This window comes from Lactuca saligna, chromosome 1, assembly GCF_052625555.1.
Source record: "Lactuca saligna cultivar CGN05327 chromosome 1, ASM5262555v1, whole genome shotgun sequence".
NCBI classification, from domain to species: Eukaryota; Viridiplantae; Streptophyta; class Magnoliopsida; order Asterales; family Asteraceae; genus Lactuca; species Lactuca saligna.
Window position 1 is genome coordinate 77,405,942 of NC_136417.1, and position 15,665 is coordinate 77,421,606.

The 15,665-nt window shown below is 31.9% G+C and overlaps 1 protein-coding gene across 1 annotated transcript; it reads left to right on the forward strand.

Moving 5' to 3' along the window:
- The first annotated feature begins 1,116 nt into the window (after nt 1-1,116).
- On the forward strand, nt 1,117-8,016 carry LOC145040213 (2-oxoisovalerate dehydrogenase subunit alpha 2, mitochondrial-like). Its single transcript, XM_078988173.1, has 9 exons — nt 1,117-1,563; nt 2,548-2,712; nt 2,811-2,993; nt 3,095-3,252; nt 4,506-4,605; nt 5,084-5,195; nt 5,538-5,677; nt 6,461-6,646; nt 7,786-8,016. The coding sequence occupies exons 1-9, from the start codon at nt 1,279-1,281 to the stop codon at nt 7,951-7,953; spliced, it is 1,497 nt and encodes a 498-aa protein (XP_078844299.1). The 5' UTR covers nt 1,117-1,278; the 3' UTR covers nt 7,954-8,016.
- Nucleotides 8,017-15,665: the final 7,649 nt, after the last annotated feature.

Here is a 15,665-nt window from a genome sequence, read left to right on the forward strand (position 1 = left end):
AAATAAAAGAAACTTGGAGATGAAGAACATACAAACTCATACTTAAAAATATGTATGTGTTTGAGTTAATCGGGAATTTATGAATATGTTTAAGTTCATCTTAAATGTATATGTATCAGTTCATACAAAAAAATTTGTGTGTGTTTAAACTGCAGTGGACGTTAGAAATCGATCAAACGTATAATAGTTGGTCATAGTAATATTTTTTTAACAAAATAAACAAGTCTAATTGTCAAACATGTATAAAAAATTAATGGATATATGAATGATAAAATTCCTCACCAAATTTGTTAACCTTTATTTATTTTAGAGAGGTTCAATATATCCCCACTAAATATTCATACTTATCCTCCTATTCATTGGATCACGAAAATAAAATTAGAAAAAAAAAGTATGTTATGACACATATCAATTGTTTGAGAAAGTGAGTTGTTAAGAATGTTGTTATTTCTTCGGATAGAAATCGAACCGGATTCATTGGATGACATAGTGTCATATCAAACATCATTATGTGTTGCAATGAACCGCAGTTAAAAAAAAAAAAAAAAATAGATGAAATAATAAAAAAAATCCCCTCTTTCAAAACTTATTTAGTTATGAGGACACTTATACTATATTGGGAATCTTGGTTGGCACAGGCTATCTGTATATCTCTGCATACCCACTCGCTACATGACAATTGTCATCCATTAAACAATTCGAAATCGATATAAAATCAAAAGTAGTAGGCATTGTTTCTTGTTTTTGACAGAAAAATTTCTAATATCTAATAATGCAAAAATTTATGATACCTAACAACTTGACAAGTCTAAATGAAATTCTTCAATTAAAATAATAGTTTCCCAAATTTATTCCATAATAATAATACCAATAATAAAAATAGCCTAATAGCTAGATCCACACATGAAATCATATAACCTGAAATAATAACTTTTTTCAGTTAACCAAAAAGAAATTTTGATCGTTACAAAAGATAACCAACAAAATAACAGAAAATATGTTACATTTTTATATTTAATTATAAATATAATATGTTATATGTTATTTCTCAACCCATATTACCAAACGGCTACAGACTACTAGATTACGTCTCCTAAATATTATACGACACACACATTTGAAGAAGACAAACTTTTGACGTATTTGTTTCTATCTATTTGGTAAAGTTTGTTGATTCGGTGCTCCACATTAAATAGCCTTTCTTCCTCCTTGAATTCAATCGTTAGTTACACAAACAATGTTCCCTCTCTGAGCTTTCAATTCTGGTTTCATTCTTCAATGGCTTCCTACTTCTCAAAATCGAAAACTTTCATCACGCATAATCTCAAATCCAAGAGGTTTCTCATGTTAGGCTTAATCAATCGTACGATTTCCAGTTCCATTGGTAGTTCGCAGTTTGCTCCTCGTCTTCTTCATACGATTTCACCTCCATCGTTACCTGCTCGGAATTATGCGAGTTCGTCTCGGATTAATTCCTCCATTGTTTTAACTCGTTGTTTTGCGTCGGTCGCCGGTGGAAGAGGAGCGCATACTGCTACCAGTGTTAGCAACGACGCCGATCAGGTCTGGTAACATGTTCTCGTTGTGATTTGCGATTTAGTTTTTTTTTGTTCGTTAGTGACGTGTTTGTTGATTTAGTTTACTTTGATTTGATTGGTTTTGTGATGAGTTTTGAATTTTAGCAGTTTGTGTTTTCTAATCCTGATTGTGGTATTGGTCAAACATGAATAGAACCTCAAAAATCAATACTATTAGTTTAGTTGTAAGGATTATAATAGTGTTTTCGCTTGATTATTTTTTACAGTTCACGCGTTTTTCCTGATTTGGCTCTTTGAATTTTTCTGTTTTCACTTGATTTGTGAAATTGAGTAGATCAGTTGTAAGAATCATAACGATCAAAATTCAATCCTATCAGTTTAATTGATGTTTTTAGTAAATAGTTTGGATTACCTTTAAATAAAAAGGTTAAATGATAAGCTGAATTTCATATCAGATATCCAAATATGAAACTATTTCTGGATCAAGACTGAAATGGTAATCATTACTGTTTTGAGCATTGTGAAACCAACAAATTACTTCTTTTTCAAAGGAAATATTTTACAGGTTTGACTTTATCAAAAAAGTCACTTTTTGACTTAGTAACCCATATGGTATTTTCATGTACAGATTAAAGCTTTGTTTATTCTCTTTATTAACAGCCTTTTTTCTTCTACTTAACAACCCATTATCACTTTACTACAGGTCTAACTTTATTCTCTGTATCCACATCGAATCTGAATCCTTCAGTTGACCAATTTTTTATCATGAAAGTCAAACTTCCCTTAGTTGTTAGCACATGGATTCATCAATACATTAAAATCACCCACCAGCTTTACTCAATTTAAATTGCACTTCTAACAAAATCTGTCTTTTTCATATTAAAATCAGGGTTTTGACTTTTGAGTCAGTGCCACTACTTTTTGGAAACTGGAATAAACATTTTTCTTATGAATAATCACTTTCATTTTTTTATCCCCTTAATTAACTAACACACATATCTTAATGCAGTTCTCTAATGAAGCTCATTCAAGGGAACACCTAGATTTTCCAGGTGGAAAAGTCAAGTTTACCCCCAAACTAACTTTCACATCAAAAACTGTAGAGGAAAGGGCTCATTGTTATCGAGTGCTTAACGAAAATGGACATATAATCCCCAATAGTGATTCAGTTCAGGTAATAAACTAAAACATGACTTATTTAATTAACAAGATCGATTCTTTTTATATTTCCTAAAGCTATATAAAGGATCTTTTTGTCTTTTCAACATACAGATCAGCAAAGAACTTGCTGTGAAAATGTATGCTGACATGGCAACACTACAAGTTATGGATACTATTTTCTATGAGGCACAAAGACAAGGAAGAATATCATTTTATCTAACAACAATTGGTGAAGAGGCAATCAATATTGCATCAGCTGCAGCTCTTAACATTAATGACTTTGTCTTTCCTCAGGTTTTACTTTATGATCTTTTTTTCATGACTTTGATAGATTAAAATACATCTTTTTTTTTTTTTTTTTTTAATTAATTAAAGTTTGAAATTCTGATATGCAGTATAGGGAGGCTGGAGTTTTATTATGGAGAGGATTTACTTTACAAGAATTTGCAAATCAGTTATTTGGAAATAAATATGATTATGGAAAAGGGAGACAGATGCCTATTCATTATGGGTCTAAGAAGCTTAATTACATTACAGTTGCATCTACTGTAGGGTAAGATATCAAATTTATAATCTACTCCTTTGTTCCTAAAAAGAAATTATTAAACTTTTTATATTAGAGCATTGTAATTTATAAAATCTACCCAATTATAGCAAACATCATGCAAATACAAAGCAATTTCCATTTCTACAATTGGGTAGATTTTTCAAAGTATGATGTACTAATAAGAAAAATATGGAAGTTAAATGTTATAATCAGGTATATTTTAAACTAAAATGTGTTAATAAGAAGAAGAAAAAAAAGGGCTAATCTCATAAAAGACCTTATATTTTGTGTTTTTTTTTCGGATTAAACCTGAAATTTATTTTTTGCCTGAAAAGGATTTTGTATTTTTTCATTTTTTCCGGTTTGGTCTTTTTAGTTGTTTTTTTCCAAAGAAAAAAGGAATTGTCAGAAAAGTTTCAATATTTTGGGAAAAGTAACGATTAAGTTACAATTTTTTTTTTGAACAGAAAAGTCTCAATTATTTGATTTTACACGATAATATGTCATTCCATGTTAAAAGAACAAAAAAGACTTTTTCGTTAATTCAAGCAAAAATTAAATAATCGGGAAATTTATATTAAAAAAAATGGGACTTAATTGTTACTTTTCCCAAAATATTGGGACTTTTCTGACAATTTCCCAAAACAAATTGTAAAATGTGAGGGTTTTTTCGAGAAGGGTTAATCTCAAAAAAGATCTTATACTTTGTGTTTTTTCCAGATTAACCCTCAAATTTATTTTTTTCCTGAAAAAAACCTTGTATTTTTCATTTTTGTTTTCCGAAAAAGCCCTCAACTTTTGTAATTTTTTCTGAGAAAAACCGCAACTTTTTTAGTTTTTCTTGAAAAACCCTCGCATTTTACAATTTTTTGGGAAAAAAAATGACTAAAAGGCCCAGATTGGAAAAAAATGAAAAAATACAAGATTTTTTTCAGGCAAAAAACAAAATTTGAGGTTTAACCCTTTCTAAAAAAACTAAAAAACTTGAGGGTTTATTTGGAAGCATTTAGAACCTTGAGGGTTTTTTCCGAAAAAAAAATATACCCAAAGTTGAGGGCTTTTTCGGAAAAAATGAAAACATACAAGGTCTTTTTCAAACAAAAAATAAGGTCCGAGGTTTAATCCAAATAAACACAAAATACAATGTCTTTTATGAGATTAACCCCCCCAAAAAAAAATAATAAATAAATAATACTTAATATAAAGAAATAAAAGTATGATGCTATAATACATAAATAAATGAAAAATATCTTTTTCAGACCACAGATTCCACATGCAGTAGGTGCTGCTTATTCTCTGAAGATGGAAAAAAAAGATGCATGCACAGTTACTTATTTTGGTGATGGAGGCACTAGCACGGTATAAAAAATATATATACGATCAATAGTTTTATATTTTTATAAAAAATTAGAGTAAATTATACGAATGGTCCCTATGGTTTAGGGTAATCTGCACGTTTGGTCCCTAACTTATTGTTTTAACTAAGAAGGACCCTACTGTTTGTTTTTGTTACACGCTTTGTCCCTGTCTTACCTAAAAAACTATTTTGCTCTTGATTTTCTATTTATTTAAATAAAAACACCCCCAACCCCACCCCACCCCACCCCCTCACCTTACCTTACCTACCCCACCATCTTTTCATATTTAAATGATAGTATTTTTAGGTAAAATAGAGACCAAATGCATAACAAAAACAAACAGTAGGGACTTTCTGAGTTAAAAAATAAATTAAGGACCAAACGCACAAATTACCACAAACCATAGGGACCATTCGTGTAATTACTCAAAAATTAATCACCTTTTTCATTATATAATTGGGATATTTTATTTATTACAGGCAGATTTCCATGCTGGATTAAATTTTGCTGCAGTTATGGAGGCTCCAGTAATTTTTTTCTGCAGAAACAATGGATGGGCTATTAGTACTCCAATCACTGAGCAATTTAGAAGTATTATTATACATTCTCTCTCTTTCTCTCTCTCTCCTCCTTTTACAAATATATATATATATATATATATATATATATATATATATATATATATATATATATATATATATATATATATATATATATATATAATTTCTTTCAACTTGAATATTTTCAATTTATTTACTTATCAAGTCATTGTACTATGAAAAATGAAAAATCTACACATTTATAGCAATGTGTAGATTTTTCAAAGTATAATCTATTTCATATTTTCAAGTATTTAACTTCTTTTTTTTTTCAGTATTCTTAATTTGTAATTATATTATTGACTTTTGGACTTTTAAAAAAAAAAAAAAAAAGGTGATGGAATTGTTGTAAGAGGGAAAGCATATGGAGTCCCGAGCATCCGAGTAGATGGAAACGATGCTTTAGCAGTCTATTCAGCTGTTCATAAGGCACGCAAAATGGCTATTGAAGAACAAACACCTGTTTTAATTGAGGTTTGTTTTGTATTTTGATATAGCATCCTATTTTTATAATATTGTTAGTAGGGTTTTATGCAGAAAAGTGTCATTGTTTTGAGAAAATTTTTGATGAAGTCCTAAATTTTTTTTAGGTTAATCTAAAAAATAAACGCTTATATTTTGTTTTTTTTTCTGGATTAAACCTCAAATTTTGTTTTTGCGTTTGTAGTTTTTCATTTTTCCCAATTTGGCCCTTTTAGTCATTTTTTGCCAAAAAAGTTGTAAAATGTAGGTTTTTTTCGAGAAAAATTTAAAAAGTTGAGGGTTCATTCGGGAGCATTTAGAAGGTTTAAAGTTTTTTCGAAAAAAAAATGAATAAGTACAAGGTTTTTTTCAGGGAAAAAATAAATTTGAGGTTTAATCCGAAAAGAAATAAAAAATTAAGTTTTTTTTTTTTTTTTTTTTTTTTTTTTTTTTAAATCAACCCTTTTTTAGCAGTTATTTTGGACAAATCACATAATCTGTCATTTTCTGTTAAAAAAAAAGAATTTTTTCATTAATCTGGGCAAAATGTTAAATAATCCGGACTTTTCTATTCAAAAAAAATATTCCATGACTTTATCAAAAAAATTTCCTGAAATAATGCGACTTTCACTTTTCTGCAAAAAACCCTATTGCTATAATATTTGGGCACTTTTTTCAACAATGTTGTAATAAGAAGAAATGAAAGTAAAACGGTATATTAACTATTAACTATTAATTATTAATTATTAAATAAATGAATGAAAGTACATTGCTATTTGTTAATTCAAACAACAGGCGATGACATATAGAGCAGGACACCATTCAACATCAGATGACTCAACAAAGTATCGATCGGTTGAAGAAATCGAATGGTGGAGAGGTGATCAAAACCCGGTAAAGAGATTTAGAAAATGGATCGAAAATGAAGGTTGGTGGAACGATGAAGCCGAATCACAACACCGTAGCAACATAAGGAAACAGGTAAAATCAAAATCTTCATAATAGTAACGTACTTTGTATTTACATTTTTTTAGGGTTAATCTCATAAAAGACTTTACATTTTGTGTTTTTTGCCAGATTAAACCTTAACTTTATTTTTTTGCCAGAAAAAACCCTTAACTTTGTCGTTTTTTTTTTTTTTTTTTTTGAGAAGTCTCTGATAAAGGCTTGATATTTTGCTCGGTTTACGGTTTAATCATAATATTTATTTTTTGAACAGAAAAGGCCTGATTATCTAATTTTATACTTTAATCTGTCATTTTCTGTTGAAAAAAATAAGGGTTGTTTCGTTAATTTCGGCAAAATATAAAATAATCGGGACTTTTTTGTTCAAAAGATAAATGTTGAGATTAAACCGTTAACCGGCCCAAAATATTCGGACTTTATCGGAGATTTTTTTTTGTCTGGATAAAACCCTCAAACCTTCTAAACGTTTTCAAATAAATCCTCAACTTTTGTAGTGTTTCCCGAAAAAACCCTCACATTTTACAACTTTTTTAGAGAAGAATGACTAAAAGGGCCGGATCCAAAAAAAATGCAAGGTCTTTTTCATGAAAAAATAAAGTTGAGGTTTACTCCAGAAATTAAAAACCACAAATATAAGGTTTTTTCTAAGATGAACCCCAAAAAAATTGTAAAGTGTGAGGGTTTTTTCGAGAATAACTTAAAAAGATGAGGGCTTATTTGGAAGCAATTAGAAGGTTGAGGGTCTTTTCAGAAAAAAAAAGTTGAGAGTTTGTTTGGAAGCAGTTAGAAGGTTGAGTCTTTTCGGAGAAAAAAACGAAGTTGAGGGTTTTTACAAGAAAAACTAAAAAAGTTGAGGGTTTATTTGGAAGCAGTTAGAAGGTTAAGGTTCTTTTCAGGAAAAAAACAAAGTTGCTAGTTTGTTCCGGAAAAATAAAAAAATACAAGGTATTTTTCAGGCAAAAAATAAAGTTGAGATTTAATCCGGAAAAAACACAAAATATAAAGTCTTTTTATGAGATTAACCATTTTTTTTATTGATAATAGCAATATGCAATAAAATAAAAATACATTACTATTATGGGTAAAAAATAGTATGTAAAGTATGTTGCTATTTCACTTACATTAATCTAACTTTTGTAAGTAATAATATATAGTTATCACAAGCAATTCAAGCGGCAGAGAAAGTAGTAAAGCCTCCACTTGGGGACCTTTTCAGTGACGTATATGATGTCATCCCTAAAAACCTTATCGATCAAGAGGCTTTTGTAAGAAAAAGTATGGAGAAACATTCGCAAGATTATCCATCCGATGTTCCCGTGTAAATCAATGGGCTTTATCGTGTATTAAAATTATTATTAATTTTATCAATGAGAGTTTTAAATTAATATTATTTTGCATATTTCGTATCGTTTAATTGAATTCATTAGTAATTTGAATCTTGTAGTTGTTGTATTATGTATACGGATTGCTTCGATGTACAATGTGGTATTATGTGTTATAGGTATTGTAGGTGGTTGTTGTTGGGGTTTGAATGATAAATACTTAATTAAAGATGCAACGGATATAAAGAACGAATGATGTATTCATGGTTCATGTCATTAGGGTAATTATGCTACATACACAAGGGAACTAGAGAATTTTCTCCCACCTCCCATCTTCTTCGCCTCCGACCCCCTCTACCATCGTCAGCCAACTAACAACTATTGCCACCCGCCACCAGCTTCCGATGATGGTTGTCTTTACATTGTTTTCTTTTTGTCAAAGCCCACCGAATGAACCACAAAAATCTAGATGAAGCAGGCACTCGAACCAGAGACAACAGATAAAATAGTTCTAGGTTGCAGCGGGAATGTGGTTCACCTTTGCACTTTGCCCTCGTCGGCGCCCAAACCAACCCCACAACACTGGTTCAATATGATTCCAAGTTTAATTTTCAGTTTAAGGTTTAATTGAGTTTTAGGTTTCAATTAAGTTTCATATTCAATTTTCATTTTCATTTCATGTTTAATTTCAGCTTTAGGTTTGAATTCATATTTGATTTTGAGTTTTGAATTTGATTTCAGTTTCAATTCGATTTCAAGCTTCAAATTGCCATTGATTTTGATTTTAGTTTTCATGTTCTTTCAATTTCAGGTTTGCTTTTAGATTAATTTAAGGTTCAAGTTTCAATTTTGGTGATTATCAGAATCTAATTTGTAGCCGGAGAAGATTAGAATCTCCATCGATTTCATAAAAACCCACTTATTTGACTTCTGATAACATGACAAGGGACGACCAATGATCTCTTTGAGATCTCTTCTTGGTCCGAGGGCCGTTCCAAATATATTTTGGGCCTAGGGTAAGAGAAAAAAAAATGGTCATTTAAAATACACAGATTGTATGATTTTTTTTTTATAATAAATCAATAATTAAAAAAATATATTTGTACTATCTTCTAAATATAACAATTTCCATAAAAAATTTGGACCCCTTTAAAAGATGGGTCACGGACAGTCACTCCTATCGACCACCATTTGGAATGGGTCTGCTTGGTCGATTTGTGTTTTTTTTTTTTAATTCATGGAATGCGTTTGGGTTTTGTAGAGGTTTGCTGGAGAAGACATTATTTTGATTTTGCCTTGGTATTTGTTAGTGGTTCGCCAGAGAAGACGGGGTTATGGTTGGTTTGTCGAAGAAAACGGAGTTGTGGGTGGTTTGTTGAGAAAGAAAAAGGTATGGGGTGGGGTGCGGTGGGTGGAATGGTAATAGGGTTGTTGTAACACCCGATTCCTGGTACGTATTTAATTCAAAAGAACTTCATGCTTTACCCTAGGACTCAACGAGTTAGAGGCCTAACTCGTCTAGTAGACTCACCTTTCATCGGGAATTTAAGTGACCTGCTCGACGAGTCGGAAGGCTGACTCGGCGAGTAGGGGCTCTCTGGATAAAACCCTAATGTTTAGGGTTTGCACCCTATTTAATCACTCTATCTCTCCCCAAACCAGCCTCCATCACTCTCCCAACTCAGAGAAGACCTAGATTGAAACCTTCCACCATTATTGTGTGTTCTTAAGCTTTTGGTTCCCTTTTTATGTGTGTTTGAAGTGGAAGAAGAAGAAGGAAGCTTGGAGATTCAAGAGGAAGTCAGTAGATCCAGAAAGTGAGGTGCATTTCCAGCTTGTTTGAGGTAAAAAGCTCCTACCTTGACTTCTTACTTGTTAGATCAACTTTAGGGCTTGGATTTTGGTATCTTTGGGGCATTTCTAAGCCATTTTTGGGTTGTGGAGTGTAATATAGAGTTATGACTTCAGATCTTGGTCTTTGGAGGGTTCTCATGGCATAAAGGTGCCAACTTTATGGCCATGAGAGCCCCATGCATCTTGTGGGTCTCATTTTTGGTCCTTTTGAGCTTAAAAGACCCATGCATGGACATAAAGTTTGTGGCTTTACGTGTTATATCGACCCTAAGAGGTCAGATCTACCCTTTGGATGAGAAGAGCTTAGCAGAAATCGAGTTTATGGACATGGACCTTAGTGGACTCGGTGAGTTGTTCTTGGGACTCGGTGAGTCGGATAGTGATTCCCCAACCTTTGTTGTTTTGGGGGTCTGGTTGAGTCTAGAGAAGGACTCAACAAAGTTGGATGAGATTATAGACCTGGAAATCATGGGACTCGACGAGTGTATGAACAGACTCGACGAGTCCAAGGCAATCTCCCAACTCATGAAGACGGACTCGAAGAGTTGTTCATACAACTCGGCGAGTCACAGACTGGACAAGCTCATATGAGGAAGCTGGACTCGACGAGTTCAAGGAAGAACTCGGCGAGTCAGTTGAAGATTGTCCCGATGTTATGATTGAAGAATAACTCATCGAGTTCTTGTTAGACTTGACGAGTAGAGTTGGGTTGGGGGCAGATGATGGTATAGGGACTCGACGAGTTGGCGGGCCAACTTGGCAAGTCGAGTCAACTGGAGGTTGACTTTGACATTGACTTTGAATTGGGTTTGGGTTGACCCTATAAGGGTTATTAGTATGCATAGTAATCGAGAAAGATTGTTGTGTAGGGATTGAGGAGTTGAGGAAAGTCGATTTCCACGCCGAGACCAACACAGACACTACACGACTTCGAGGTGAGTTACCTTCCAATAGAAGTGGGTGTAAGGCACCAAGGCCGACCCATTAGTAGTTGGTTACAGTTGAGATGATTGTCTTTGTGATAATCGTATGGTTTGCTATTATTTGATGTTCTATGTGCCAGTATGTTATGTTTTTATATGATAGTGGTAGTAGGAGGGGAATAGTCCCCCGATCGGTTGTTAGGACCGAAGGTTAGGTCTGATACCCCAGATATGTCTGACAACATGTTATGATAGGTTGTTATATGATAGTAGTAGGGGTGAAATAGTCCCCGTGACCGGGTGAGATAAACCGTAAGGTAGGCAGGCACCCCAGAATGGCCTGACATGGATAGTCAGCACCCTAGAATGGCTTGACACGGGTAGTCAGCGCTTCAGAATGGCTTGACATGGATAGGTCAGACACCCCAGAATTATCCGACAGCATGTATGATTGTATAGTATGTGGTATGATGGGGGAATTCACTAAGCTTTGTGCTTACAGTTTAAGTTTTGGTTTTCAGGTACCTCTTCATCCAGGGAGAAGGAGTCGGCGGCATAGCAGCGCATCACACACACACTTGATTTCCGTATTGAGTTTTCTGGGATTGTACTCTGATTTATACTACTGTTCGATGTTGTGATTTTAGACTTATTCATGATGGTTTATGGATTAATATGATATTGACAATGTTTTTAATAAACGATTTTATAAATTACTTAATTATAAATGAAATTTTTTTGGACTCGATATTTGGGACGTTAGAGTTGTGGGACCCATCATATTTTAATATTTAATTAATATAATTTTCATATTTAATTATTTTTTAATTAACTGATAATTTAAAAATATAAAAGAAATCAATAAGGGTAAATCAATCTTTTTAGAATGAATAGGGACCAAACGTGCAATGAAAATATAAAATAAGGATGATCCAAGTTAAAAAAAAATGTTAGAGACCAAACATGATTACCCTAAACCACAGGGACCATCCGTGTAATTTACACTAATAATAATCATTAACAAGAGGATGCTCGATGCCCACTATTGCGATGATTGGATTAAGCATTTACGATAAAATTATACTTTTGAAAACATTACTTTAGACGGATTATAAAGAGATATACAAAATTTAAAAGTTGACAAATGTACAATTCTTTACCGATGCAACCAAGTCCTAGAGGGAAATGTTTGAGATGAGGTGGATTGAAGGTTAAAGTCTTCTCGCTTAAGTCAAACACTCCAATACATGTTTATTACAAGTAAAGGTATGTCGCAATCTGGGGTGTGTCGTGGGATTACGCTTTGATGTCTAAGTTAAGGAAGACTTACATAAAAGAATGTATGAGAGCTTAGCGAGAATTATGGGAGTGAATTTTTACTTGAAAAAATATCCTAGGAAGTAGATATCTATAGTGTTTGAGGAGGGGGAGAAGCTGTCACCTTGTACATTGATGTGTCGAAAGGAACAAAGTCTCTAAACAAGTGCCATAAAAACAAAGGGTGGTGCAACATCATTCTTCATTATTAGAAAGTTTTTTAAAAGCTAGATATACGACTAAATAGAAATAAAAGGTGAATGTCAACATATTTGTATATAAAATTCAGTTAAAAAAAAAATCATAGTAATCTAGTTAACCATTTTCCAAAAAATAGTCAACATTAGTCCAATCATTATACTATAATAGTCATCAATAGCGAAGACATTGCGAAATTGATAGGTTATCTGCGAAACGATGAGGACATCTAAGAAATGGTGACGTGGCAATTAAAATGATGTCATTTTGAAGAAATGCTATCTACAAAATCCAGTTTTGTCAACAAAAATTAAAAATAATAATAATAATAATTTAAGATTTTTTTGTGTAAGGAATCTTCAAAAAAGATATTTCCACCAAAAAAAATTATATTATAGTTTTGACCTACGAAAATTATTAAAAACAAATGTAAAAAATAAATAAAAAATAAAATCACCATTTCAGATGGATCGGAGGATTTTGTAGATGGCATCTATGAAATCCTCATATCCATCTAAAAATGGTTTGAAATCTTTTTTTAAAAATGTTTTATGGTAGGAATCTTCGAAAGACTATTTTCATAACAAAAGAAAGTTTGATATTGGATCCAAGGATATCACAAATGCAATCTACAAAAAATTTCAGCTTCATCTTAGAAATCCGTTGAAAAATAGTAAGAAATCTTTTTTTTTTAGTCATTTCCACAGGTCAAAACTACTTGTGAAAATGGTTTTTGAAAATTTCTAATACAAAACAACTTCCAAAAAATGTTTTTTATTATTTTCCGTAGATAAAACTGGATTTTTACAGATGACATCTTCATTTTTTTTTTCCAAAAAACGATGTCATTTTGGTTGCCACATTACTATTTTTTAGATGATGACATCATTTCGCAAACAACCTCTAATTTGGTGTTTGATCTAACTTTTTATTATTTTTTAGAAAGTAGTTCACAATGATTTTTTTTTCTAATAAAAGTAATAAACTAGTTTCTTATGTTTTTTATTACAATGTTAATTGTGGTATTAAAAAAAAATTGACACACTGTATACTTTCCCATCACTTCCCTAATTCTTTGCATAGGGTTGATGGTGATGGGGTACATACTAGATTTTGCAAGGATGTCTGGTGTTCGGATATTCCTCTTATGTTGAGGTTCAGAAGATTTTTTGCTTTGGCGACCAATCAAGATGCTCAGGTTAGTAAGTTTTGGTCTTCAATAGGCTGGACCTTCCATTGGAGGCATGGGATTAGAGGAGGGATAGAATCGACTCAATTTGATGATCTTGTGGAGTTGTTGTCTCCTATTCGATTAGGAGTGTTACCTGACAAGTGGATTTGGAATTTAGAGCCTTCGGGTATTTGTACTGTTAATTCTACAAGGAAATGAGTTGATGATAAAAGACTACCTTTAGGTAGTTTTCCTACTAGATGGAACCGATATGATCCAATTAAATTAAATATTTTTCTGTGCCGAGTTATCTTAGATCGTATCCCGGTTAGAGTCAAACTAATAGAAAGGGGGTAGAGTTAGATTCCTGGTTGTGTCCGGTGTGTCATAATTCACAAGAAAGTGTAAATAATCTTTTCTTGTCTTGTTCGGTTGCAGTGCGGGTTTGGAGATGGGTTGGCCATTAGTTAGATTTGGATATTCCGGATTTTTCTTTTATTAGTGTTATGTTTGAGTGGATGGATGCTAGACCTATTGCTCGTATGGAGCAGGCGATAGTTGAATCAGTGTTTATGATGGTTATATGGGTGCTTTGGACATATCGTAATGCTTTACTTTTTAGTAGTTCTAAGCTTAGAAAAGATTTACTTTTTGACTCTATTATGATAATTTCTTTCCGTTGGTTTGCTTCTAGGAATTCTAAGGCTATATCAGTTGGACGATGTGGATGCAAAACTTTATTCTAATGTAACTTGTTTTTTTCCTCTAGCTTCTTGCTAGAGTGTTATTGCTTTTGTTTTATAAAATGTGTTGTTGTTCTAAAAAAATAGCATTCTCTTGCTTAACAAAATCCAAATCTTTCATCATAAATAATCTCAAATCCTAACTGGTTTCTAGTTATAAGACTTCTACAACTACTAGCTCCACCTTTCCTCTTTCAATCTCATCTCCCACATTAGTAATACAAGAATTTCCAAGTTCTTCGCGAATTACTCCCACCATTTTTCTCAATCGTTGTTTCAGATCGGTCCACCCTACGAGATGATTGCATTCTACTACTTGTTTTAGCAATGACATCTCAGAGGTTTGTATTATCTTCATCATTGTAATTTGTAGAAAGGTTTTGCAATTTTTTGAGCTTTGTTTGTTTGAATTGTGTTTATTCTGATCTGATAGGTGCACATTATGCGAGTTTTAGTTGGTGCAACTTTTTAATCATAATCCCACCTTTTAATTCGTGATGTATCGACAAGAGGAAGACTTAATATATGCTCTTGTTAAACATTAAAACATCATATTTACACAAACAAAAATCAAAATATCATATTTACCTTTCATAAACTTCCAAATATTATAGTTATCCTTCATAAACTTCCAAATATCATATTAACCCTTCATAAATATCAAAATATCATATTTGTTCAAAATCTTATTTTAAACATTTTTAAAAAATCTAATCTTTTTAAATCCATATAGATATCAATTTATTGTTATACTCTTTTCAGCTAGCCTACCATTGTCAAACATAGTCTAATATTGTTTAAATAAAGATCATCCCTTTTTTTAGACCGAAGGTATCGAATCATCTGAATATGAGTAAATGATCATTTTACCCTTATCCTAGAAGTGATGATGAATAACAAATGATTTTATTGAATACAAATTTCTTGCAAGTAAATGGTGCTTTTTTCAAGGTTATCAAAATCGGTTTTTAGTTTTTTAACATTTTTTTTGTACTTTAGAACACAAATTACACATGGCTGTTGCTGCATATTTTTCTTTAAAGATGTAAAAACAAGATTCATGTGTGAACACTTATTTTGGTGATGGAAGACAATAGCATGCTAAATGCAAAAATATTTTAATTTTCATAATGTTGCATTTAGAAAATCTACAAGGGTTAAATGGAAGAAATAGCAAACATATTTTCATTGCTTTGTTTTCTTATAGCATCTTACTTTCATTTCTTCCTATTACAACATTGTAATTTCAAAAATCTATCTATTTGTAGCAATCTTATCAAACACAAAGCAATTTTCACTGTTATAATTGAGCAGAAGCAGATTTTTCAAAGTAAAATATCTTATACTATAATTGTGTTTATTTTTCTATTAAAAGATATGAAACTTAAAAGCATATATGCTTCTCAATTTGCTAATATACAAATTCATGAAAAGCTTCCAATTTAGAACAAGATGAAGCAAAAAACTATCAAAGGAAAATAAAATCATCACCAATCAACAAGAACA

Bases quoted from the DNA above. Each gene is read 5' to 3' on its own strand.
- LOC145040213 (XM_078988173.1), top strand. From the start codon at position 1,279: ATGGCTTCCTACTTCTCAAAATCGAAAACTTTCATCACGCATAATCTC. The intron at 3,253-4,505 runs GTAAGATATCAA...TATCTTTTTCAG, and splicing joins ACAGTTGCATCTACTGTAGG to ACCACAGATTCCACATGCAG. The intron at 5,678-6,460 runs GTTTGTTTTGTA...TTCAAACAACAG, and splicing joins AAACACCTGTTTTAATTGAG to GCGATGACATATAGAGCAGG.